Genomic DNA, 10,191 nt, shown 5'->3' with positions numbered 1-10,191 from the left:
GCAAGGAGGACACTGCCAGGAACCAATACGTTGCTGAAGCATCCAGCCAGCACAAAGAGTTTGTTTGCAACAAGTCTGGATTGCATATTAGTTCACATGAGCCCCACATGGCAGCAAGCCCAGATGGCCTGATTTCTTGTGCCTGCTGCCAAGATGGCGTTTTAGAAATTAAGTGCCCATATTCAGCTGCTTGTGTAAAGGACGTTGTGACCCAGAAAAGTGGCTGCTTAGAAGTTGCTGCTAGTGATAATACACTAAAGCTGAAACGACAACATGCTTACTACACGCAAATACAAATGCAGCTTTTTGTTTGCCAGCGCAGCTATTGCGACTTTTTTGTGCGGACACCAGCAGATAGCCATCTTGAAAGAATCTTCCTGGATGCCGAATTTTGTCAAGGGGTCGTGAACAGGAGTAGGGATTTTTTCAAGATAGTCCTGTTGCCAGAGTTGTTATTTAAGACCTGGACAACATCTTCAGAGAACAAAAATGGGCCTGAAGACTCTTCTGATGACGGAGCACTGCATTTCTGTTATTGCGGTGGTCCAGAGTCTGGAGACATGGTAGAATGCAGTGGGCCAGACTGTGAGGGTAAATGGTTTCACTTTCAGAGTGCCAACTTGAAGCGCCCTCCGAAAGCGAAGGCTTGGTTCTGCAAGGGTTGCAAACCCCGAAAGTGATAAATATGCATATTTGTAGTCCTGTTATAGGTAATGTAAGTGCACACATGAAAGGACCTAGTGAACTTGTTCTGTGAAATTAGCCTTACAAAATATTGCTGCATACAAGGGGAAACTGAACAGAGTCATCAAACTGTTCACCTTATCACTGAATTTTACATAGCGAAGTACATTATGAAGGAGCAGTCTAATAAATGTGGAATCTTTGGATGACAGCAGGTATTTTTCATTCGCAGCAGTTTTGTTTTTATTGCAGTGTTTTCTCTAGCATGAGTGCTGCACACGTTGGGTCGCTGGGGTTCTTTGACATAATGGGCTCGGCACATGGCAAAACATGGTGGATTAGGGTAGGAGCGGATTTCAAAGAACGAAAAGTGAACTTGTGCAAGACAAATTTAGGTGGAAAGATTAACTTTATTTCCAGTGCGACGAGGTTTATTGTTGCCGATAACGTTGCAATAACGTTACGTAAAGGTAGGCACTGCAAGGGCTTTTCGTAGCACGGGGCTCACTCGCGATCACGGCACGATACTTCGTCTTCCTCTTCAGTTGGCACATACACAGGGGCGGCCTCTGCTTCATTACACCAGCAGTTGTTTCCGTTGCAGTACATGGCAGATCCTTAGGTGTGGCAGGGCCCCTTCATTTAAAGGGGTTGAGACATCAAATTTGTGGCTTGCGCGTTGTTTGTTTCAAACGTTTCTTATTGCTCCATAAAGCATGATACACGCTGGAAGGATCATATATTCTTGGTAAATAATTTAATATCGCATTATTTATGTGCACCAATTTCGGTTCCTCGGCGCCGAGTTGGACAGTGACGTCACTGGCTAGGAAGCTTGGTCACGTGGGCCCACAAGGCTGTGACGCACGCACTGCTGCACCGTCTGCTCTCGCACACACGTTTTGTACCAGCGCAAGCAAACAAACCCACGCCGACAGTTGCCATCGCTAGCTGCGGCAGCTCCGATTCCGACTGCGTCTTCGTCCGATGCAGCTTATACTGCACTCTAGACTCGAGGCTTGCCCCGTGCTGTGGGTAACCGCTCATCGTACGTCGCTCTAATGTGGTATGACGTCACTAAAACACGTTACGCTTCCAACACAGTGACGTCGGTGTTAATCGCGCTAGCGATGGGTCTCGATCGCGAGAACGAGCATTTAGGCACTCTTTGGAAGCAAATTAAAATATATTTAACACGTTTGCTGTGTCGAACACTTCATGTTGAGTGTCCTTTCATACAGAGGAAGCCTGCAGCAGGCCTTTTATACCCTCAAAATTTGGTGTCTCAACCCCTTTAAGTAAAATTTAGATTTGGCGCATCCAGATCAGTCAACAGGCACAACCGATTTGCTCAGATTTGTCAGCGCAGCACACACCGCAACAATTTTGTCAAGTTGTGTTAGAGTGTCCTCGCTTCGCACTGCTAGCAGATCAATAGGGATGGTGCTTGAAAGAATTTTGTACTTTCGCCTCAGCAAACCTATCACACGTTCCACGTGGATGCGCACATTCGCAATTTTCCTAGTTTTTTCAACCTCCCAGGCTGATAGCTGAGGTTTGCCCCTTGTGAATGCAGGAACCTCAAGGCATGCACGATGAATGCCTACGGCATCACCAATCGTGAGTCCTCTGTCGGCGAGCACCGTGTCACCTGGGAGAAGGTGGTTCAACATTCCACTCGACTCTGTTATAAGCTTGTCGCTTGTCCTGCCTCCCCACCCTTTGGAAATGAAAGTGATTGCTCCCTGAGGTGCTATTCCTATCAGATATTTTGCCGTGTTGTGGTGCTTATACCGCGACCACGTCTGTGACCTAGGGAGCATTGACGAAGGGCGCTCAATGAATATCTCGAAGCAGTCTATAATGACTGCCACACTCGTGCCAAATGCTTTTCTGAAGGCCATTGGCATGGTCTGCTGCAATTGTTCACGACTGGGCCAGTCCACCAGCTGTTTTAGTCGTACATGCATGGCCGCGATCCACCGGTTGACTACTCGTGTTGCTGTGGCTTGGCTGACCTGAAAGATAAAACCAGTCACTATTATAAAGCAAACAGGGCCATCTTGCCACCAAATGTTAGCCCACGAGAGTATTATAACATATACGTGATGCCAACTGTAAATAAGTGCTCGCAACAATACAAATTCCACCAGTCCACTTACCTCAAATCTATACGCCAGGTCCTGCAAGGGCACTCCTAGTCGCAGCCTCACAAGTGTGAGCACAAGCTCTTCGAACTTAGTAAGCACATTGTTTGCGCTGTGCGACACACCACTCTCGAGAAGCGCAAACAGCGCTATCAAAACTGTGTAGCTTGGTAGGCCAGTGTAAAATTTTACACGGTTGTCGTCTTGCTCCAATGAAGCTTTAGACAACTGAAGTCTACGCAAAGAGCCCTTCACTTCGTTTAGCTCTGCACGTAGGGCCTGGTTGTCGCCTTCGAAGCTGTTTAATGCACTGCTTGTGATATCTGTTTGGGTTTCAGCGTCCTTTAGCACTGAAAGAAACATACAGACAATACATTACTACGCGTGTCATATTCAGGTGCAGGCTGCTATGAGATATGTGCCACTTTACTTACATGACGTGGTGTTCACTGAAGCTTCAGCCGTCGAAGTGGTGGCTTGAACACCAGCCTCAGAGAACTTCACATCTGATAAATAAATAAATAATGCAAGAATGTAACACTTGGACTCAGCATGTTGCTGAAAACCTCTGGTTTGCTGCAATTGCATGAATGTAGTACTCACAGGATGCGCCATCCACTGCAGCTCCAGCAGTAGAACCAGTTTCAGCTGAGACTGGGGCCCTGCCTACCTCAGGTGATGGCATGGATGGTGGGTCTGCGGTGAGGCATTAACAGTCATTTAAATTGTGTGCTTAAGGTGCTCAGGCCCTTTGCAACTGTGCAAACAAAGATCACTCACGAAATATGTCAGCTGCAGTATCAGCATCTTGTGGTACAGTTGCAGCTGGTACTTGTTGCAGCATTGTTGGGCCTGCATTAAAGTGTTATCATTGGCATTTCACAACCATCAACCTTGTTTCTGCAACAACTCGGGCGCATCAAAACTGCACATATCCTGTATACACACAATAAGGCGCCTACAGCTCCAGAAAGAGAAGCACCCAATAGGTCATGCTGGGCGACCGTCGGATATGCGACACTGCTTACTGCAAGAAATGGGGTAGATGATGGGCCACCTGCAGTGAGGTTGTTCTTGACAGAAAGACTAATCATGCAACAATTAACTGCATGCAAACTCAAAGAAATGCAAGAAATGGGGTAGATGATGGGCCACCTGCAGTGAGGTTGTTCTTGACAGAAAGACTAATCATGCAACAATTAACTGCATGCAAACTCAAAGAACATAGGGAACAATAATAATTCCATTACAAGCACGCTGTAATGTTATGTCCAGTCTAAATGAACAGCTTACACAGGGCACTGACCTGAATCATTTATTGTGCAATGAGACATATGTGACTCATTGCCTTGGTCATTTTGTACTGCAATGGGACTTGCAAGTGGTGTGCCTGCATAAAAACAAAGATGTTAAGACGCTGAATGTCATTAAAGGAAATATTCCCCTTGTATTAATCAGCCATTTTACTTGTGACAGTACTGTTCACAGCACTCTGCTGTGCATTCAACATTGTAGTCAAGGGTCGCAGCACTCTGCTATCGGCCTTTTGGACCACCTTTGGAGTCTCTTGCAACGTCGCTGGTGCCTGAAATAAAATGTACCTCTCTGTAAAAATGTCTACGTTGTACTCATTACCACTACTTGCATTGATGATTCTACCTCTACAACTGCTTGGTATTTGTCACAGTGCTGGCACCAGTTCTCACAAATTTGTATTCTCTTGGAAACTGAAACCCGCCTACTCTCTGCAGACACAACTATTCTCAATATAATGCTAACTTGGAAGTAACTGATTGGAATGCATTACTTGATGACTATGTAACTTATACTACGTAACTGCAGTCGGGAGTGCAATATAAAACATAGCTGCTGTATCAACACAGTGTCCGCCAGCACCTCTTAGGTCTCAGCTATTTTTAAAGTCTGGGTTTGCTGTGCGCTACCAGAAAGAGCACATACATACATACCTTTCTTCAGATCGAGTTGTTGACTTTGTGTCATACCCTAGGTGCAAGCTTGGCGCCCAGTCCGGGTTCGTCAGATCCATTAAGTAGGATGGCCTGCTTGCAAGTATGAACGAGACTGCGTTTGCACAACAAAACAAGTTCCTTTAAAACTGACGCATTTCTAACAAGAATAGCCACTGGTTGCAGTAGCAAGAAGTCTAGCCATTACTTGAGGCCACAACTGCACGACAACCAGCTTTTACACAAAAATCATGCCGTGTGCTAAGGGCTCCCGGGCAAAATAACTTCAAACAGCAGAATCAGCAGTACGACAGGCTTCGCTCGTTTCCGGAACAATTACGCCAGCATCATAAACACGAACAGGCATGATGTCATAGCATTAGTTAATTTCTGGGGTTTTACATGCCAAGACCACTTCGAGTTCTTGCTTTAGCGCAACTCAGTTTGAGTATGAAGGAAAAAAGGGAACAGGTGACAGAATACGATGCACCAACTTGCCCAATCTACAGTACTTCTGAACCACTTCGAGGCACGTCGCAGCGGGGGACTCCGGAATGATTCTGACCACCTGGGGTTCTTTAACGTGCACCCAATACACGGTACGCGGGCGTTTTTGCGGTTCACCCCATCCCATCAAAATGCGGCTGGCGTGGCCGGGATTTCGTACCGCGAAATCGCGCTTAGCTGCGCAACGCTCTAGCCGCTAAGCCACCACGGCGGGTGTCTTGGCATTTAGTGCAACTCAGTTTGAGTGAAATGGAACAGGAGAAGGCGGCAGAGTAGCAACCACCGTGTTGTCTTTTACTACAGTTCACTACCTAAAGCAAGCCTTCAAACGTTATGCTAACCACATACGCTACAGCATTACTAGCATCGACCACGTGCAAGCCCTACCCTTAAAATTCGCGCTGCGTAATTTGTAGCAGAACGACAAATATGCACTCACCAGAAACGAAGTGCTCGCTGCAGACTTTGTAGTGGGTAGCGTCTGTATTAATGTCACCCCGGTAGAGGCGACGAAACCATTCCGCTCGACGCTTCGTTGAGATCTCTAAGGTCTGGCTGCATTGCCAACGAACAACATTCGGCACAGAAAAAAAACTAAGCTTCTTCGTGTTCTCACCAGAGTCAGTTTTCCGCCGCGACTCGTTGTTGCATCCGAACACAGCGCAATTAACCATGATTACAATGATTGCCGAGGTCCTTGAGATTGCAATGCCTGCTGCTGCACTTCAAAGCACCACGAAACGAAAGCATTCCCCCAAGGATATGGCGGCCGGAAGCGGAAAGCTCGCCACGCCGGCCTGAGTCTTTCCGGTCATGCTGCACGGGATCACAGTGTTGCTTACGCGTGAATACCACCTATAGTAATCCTTCGACGTGAAGGGACGGCCGCAAACGCGTAGATGCTAGTGCCGATCGGATACCCACAACCACTTCGCTCGCATGTTTTCCTTGCAGAGGGACACGATGTCGCAGCTTGACATGTCGCCGATCGCTACGTTTGCAGCCCACAACGCGAGGATGAACCATGGTGCTCGCAAAAGGACAGATTGAGACCAACACAGACCGCGCAGCTTGTGTTAACGCGGAGTACGACACTTGCTGTGTGCCAGAAGTGCTTTCAAGAATGTAGTGATACACTGTCCTGGTGCATTCTCTTTCTGTTACTTTCTTTTATAGAAACAAATGACTAAAGTTTCAACTATCACGAACAACATTTGTTCGCCATGATGTTGGAAAAATTACTGATGACGCACCCTGGGCAGCCAATCGGATAGCTAGCCCTATTGACGTGATAGGGCCTAATCGCGTCAAAGGGTCAGGGGCGGCTTAAAATTCATCTTAGTGGCCTGCTGCAATCCGTAGCAATGTTCCTTTCTAAAACCTTGTAATAAACTACACGCTTTACGCAGAGAACTTTGATGTGTCAATTATTGATCAGAAGGACCTACCTTAACGACTCAGTAGATTTGTACAAAATCGTCAAAATTGTTTCAGGGCCCTTTAACCAAATATGGCATGTGTTCATATCGCAGTGGACAGGGAACGGCTGACCTAAGTAGCTGTGCTGCAGTAGACGTTAACAGTGTTTGGCTGACCCTACATATATTCTCCATACGTGCGCACGAGTCATAGATTACTTAGTCCCTCTTAAAAAAGATTCGGCATCTTTGCCAGGTATGAAATGCTCTCTCGATCTATGAACACACACGGCGATGCTATGCTGTCCTCACGCAGCAAGCATTTCCTAACATTCCTTGAAGGATGTTCAATGCTGTACACCAAAGGTAACCAAACTCTTCACAAATCATTTCTTGGCAGAGCAGCAAGATGATGCTCCCCACAGAAAAGACACTTTGCACTTGGTAAAGACTGATATTGCAGTCTTCAAAGTAGCTTGAGCATGTCTTTTCTGCCTGCTTGCACTTGGGATTGTGCAGAATGATAACCTTAACACGAGCCCTCAGATATTCGCTGATAACTCGATCTGAACCTACGGCCACTCTTATCAGAACTTGAATATTCTCCTCAAGAACGAAAAATGACAAAGGGTCAGCTAACACACTGGATTGGATCTGCTCAGTGCGTCCCCCTGAAATTAGTTCAAGCTGTTTCTTTAGTAATTGTGGCTGTGTAATGAGGCGCTTCAATTACTCCGTTACTCCGTCCAGCGGCCGTGTTCCGTGCATGATTAAGCTTTCTGCTATTTGCCGAGGCACACCTTTAGCCACAGATACAAGCTTCAATATCTGACCCTTAGCTCCCTCAAATGGGAAAGTTGACGTTGTCCATAGTGGTCTAGTCATCCTGACAGATTTGCAAGGTGAAGAAGCTGGTGGACAATGAATGTCTGAGCAGCTTCACCTTACAACCTTTGCACCTCTTCAACAAACCGCTTCAACAGCCTACCAGCCAGGAAAGTCCCAGACTCCTCAATGGTCTCCTTTAGAAGCATAAAAGCACACTCTGAAAGCAATATTAAATGCCTTGTGTACTTCGATGCCAAAATATATTGAAGACATAGCACACTATATTATAAAAGCCAGTACTTCCATTCTGTTACTTTTCAAAATGCTCTTTCTGAAAGCGGCCTTGGCAACCTCGTAAAACAAATTCGAGGGCGCACCTTCATGATGCGCTCATTGAGCTGTGCAATTTGTTTCCCAATGTAGCAAGCCTTTCCAGTGGAGGACAGCCAAAGTACCGCTATCTGTTGAGTCACTCCCTCCAGAACACAGTGCATATAGTCCGGTGGTAAACCCCACATCAAGCCCAGTGATGGTAGCTTCAGAAGTGGGGATGGCCCCTTTAAACCATCGATAGAATCATTCCTCTTCGCAGAAAGGGGACATGGCAGACAGCACAGATTCGTGTCACCTCTCAACTATCTCCTCTCCTTCAAATGGGTACTTCCCAGGCGGCACACCAGCAATGGTCCAACGATGGCCCAATTCATGCAGGAATTGGTACCAGTCCTTAACCAATGCTGGTATATTGGCAAAGTGCAACCATTGAAAAGGCTGGTCCAGAGTTGAAACCAAGATAGGCCGAATATTCTGCCAATGCAGCAGCCATTGCTTTGCTCGCATAGTACCAGCGATGAGCCATTTCGTTGCCATTAATAATTCCAGCTTTCGGCCAATCCCCCTTGCATGACGAATATTGTAAATATGCTGGCTCTAGACATTGCAGCTATTATTACCGCGAGCCTTTTGCTAATGGAATTTTGATAGCAATTGTCCCCATACTAACTATATCGTTGGTCGCTAGGAAAACGCGATATAAATATATTAGGTCAGGAATCAGAAGTCCTCTACACATGCAAATAAGAATAGAAAAATAGTGAGACAGTTTTATAACAGTTTATTTACAAATAAATAAGCACAAACAGGCATTTACTGTCGACCTAATTAAATGGGGTGACGCTGGGTTGTGTTAAAACAGTTTATTTGGAAGCAAGTACCAAAGAGCCATCTCTCATGAAGCTTGGTGGTTGACGGTTGATTAGACAGAACCCTGAGGATAGGAACTAGGCAAGGTGCCGAGGACGGCGGGCTGGCCAGGGCTTTCAGGGCAGGGAGCTGACGTGGGTTGGCTGGTTGGTCAGCACTCGCATGATGGCGGGCTGGTCAGGCACCTGTGAACCGTGATAATGCAGTGAACTTATTGTAAATACTGCCACCTCCCACAACGACTTCCCCCTTATTTAGAGGAGATGCTTCCGCTGGAAAATAAAAACGTATATTATCAGAGTAGACGAAATGACAAAAGCAGGTGGCAATGTTTTGATGTTGACAAATCAACATACTGCAAAAGTATAATTCAAGCTAAACATTTCGACACAATGACCTGTTGGGTTGGGAAAATAATTAGGGCTCTGAGAGTGACTCCAACCAAATAAGAGAATTTATTAGCCCGACGTTTCGGAGCCCAGTCGGCTCCTTCTTCACGAGGTATTCTTCGGAGGTGGTGGTGTGCAGCTTTTCGAAAGGTGGGGAAACACTTTACAGGGCACCTTTTCTTGACCGACGGAAACGGCGATAGGATAGGGTGACGGCGGCGTTGATGGCGGGGATGACTAATTCTGGGGGCGCTTGATTCCCGGGAATGCCGTTGAAGGGGGGGCAGGGGGAGAATAGAAGTTTGAGCAGAGAGTTCGAAGGAGTTAGTAAATTTTGCTGCAAAAAATGTGTGAGGCAACATTATTTAATCTTCCAACATATAGGGCATCCTTCGTAGAAGGTGTTACAGAGAAGATTTACAACAAAGAAAATGCGCAAGATCCGTCCGCCTTGTTTACACCCCACAACGGAACACTTTAGAATTAAAGAATTGCAACAAAACTTATTACAGCCTAAAATGCCTAGTTTCAAGTAGTGTAGATACAATTGATCCCTTAACATTGCAATTTTTTCCCATTCATGTTGCTCTGCACTGCATCTATTTGTCTATTTGGGACGGCTGGAGCACGGGGTGTCGTGGCGATTGCAAGGTTATGTTGCGTTTTCCTGTTATAATCTTGATGCAGTGATGTGCGGATTATAAATTTAAGTTGACTAGACATTTAAAACAGGTATTTATGTGTAGTGATTACATTTCAAATGTAATAATATATATTTTAGAATGCCATTTATTTACACGAATTCATTTTCATATAACTGCTAGATCGTTGTCGTGTTCCCCGTGATGGGAGAACGCAATGATTTCAGAAAAAAGCTGGCAATTGAAAGTCACTTGTGGTCTTCACTGCTGCAAAATGCTGCTATCACAGTAAGTGAGCGCAGAGCCAAAAGAATAATTGAAATCTGCTATCTTACTTTACTTTTTTTTTTTGCCCGCGTGAATTTAGGTTGTGATACGTTTATGGTGTATAACCATCAACGTTTACT

General features: G+C 45.8%; 1 protein-coding gene and 1 long non-coding RNA gene across 3 annotated transcripts; both read right to left on the bottom strand.

Annotated features, from left to right (window-relative positions):
• Nucleotides 1–1,074: 1,074 nt before the first annotated feature.
• Nucleotides 1,075–4,394, bottom strand: LOC119434899 (uncharacterized). The gene is made up of 7 exons (XM_049659635.1): nt 4,299–4,394; nt 4,138–4,221; nt 3,612–3,683; nt 3,435–3,527; nt 3,266–3,337; nt 2,847–3,181; nt 1,075–2,702 (listed from the first exon to the last, which is right to left on the bottom strand). Exons 1-7 carry the CDS (start codon nt 4,339–4,341, stop codon nt 2,010–2,012), a joined length of 1,392 nt encoding a protein of 463 aa, XP_049515592.1. The 5' UTR covers nt 4,342–4,394; the 3' UTR covers nt 1,075–2,009.
• LOC125941789 (uncharacterized) lies at nt 4,389–6,053 on the bottom strand. 2 transcript variants are annotated; one of them, XR_007464607.1, is made up of 3 exons: nt 5,741–6,053; nt 4,799–4,891; nt 4,389–4,416 (listed from the first exon to the last, which is right to left on the bottom strand). It is a non-coding gene; the product is annotated as an uncharacterized LOC125941789 (long non-coding RNA). The 2 variants fall into 2 exon arrangements; XR_007464608.1 differs by having other exon boundaries at nt 4,394–4,416; nt 5,745–6,053.
• Nucleotides 6,054–10,191: the final 4,138 nt, after the last annotated feature.

This window comes from Dermacentor silvarum, unplaced genomic scaffold, assembly GCF_013339745.2.
Source record: "Dermacentor silvarum isolate Dsil-2018 unplaced genomic scaffold, BIME_Dsil_1.4 Seq314, whole genome shotgun sequence".
NCBI lineage: Eukaryota > Metazoa > Arthropoda > Arachnida > Ixodida > Ixodidae > Dermacentor > Dermacentor silvarum.
Note: the sequence above shows the minus strand (reverse complement) of the source record. Positions and strands in the feature narration are given on the sequence as shown.

What these genes read in the sequence shown, in the direction of transcription:
- LOC119434899 (XM_049659635.1), bottom strand. Translation starts at nt 4,341, where the DNA reads ATGTTGAATGCACAGCAGAGTGCTGTGAACAGTACTGTCACAA. An exon ending in TTGCACAATAAATGATTCAG is followed by an intron (nt 3,684 to 4,137) that starts GTCAGTGCCCTG and finishes ACTTTAATGCAG; the next exon opens with GCCCAACAATGCTGCAACAA. An exon ending in TTCAGTGAACACCACGTCAT is followed by an intron (nt 3,182 to 3,265) that starts GTAAGTAAAGTG and finishes TGTTTCTTTCAG; the next exon opens with TGCTAAAGGACGCTGAAACC.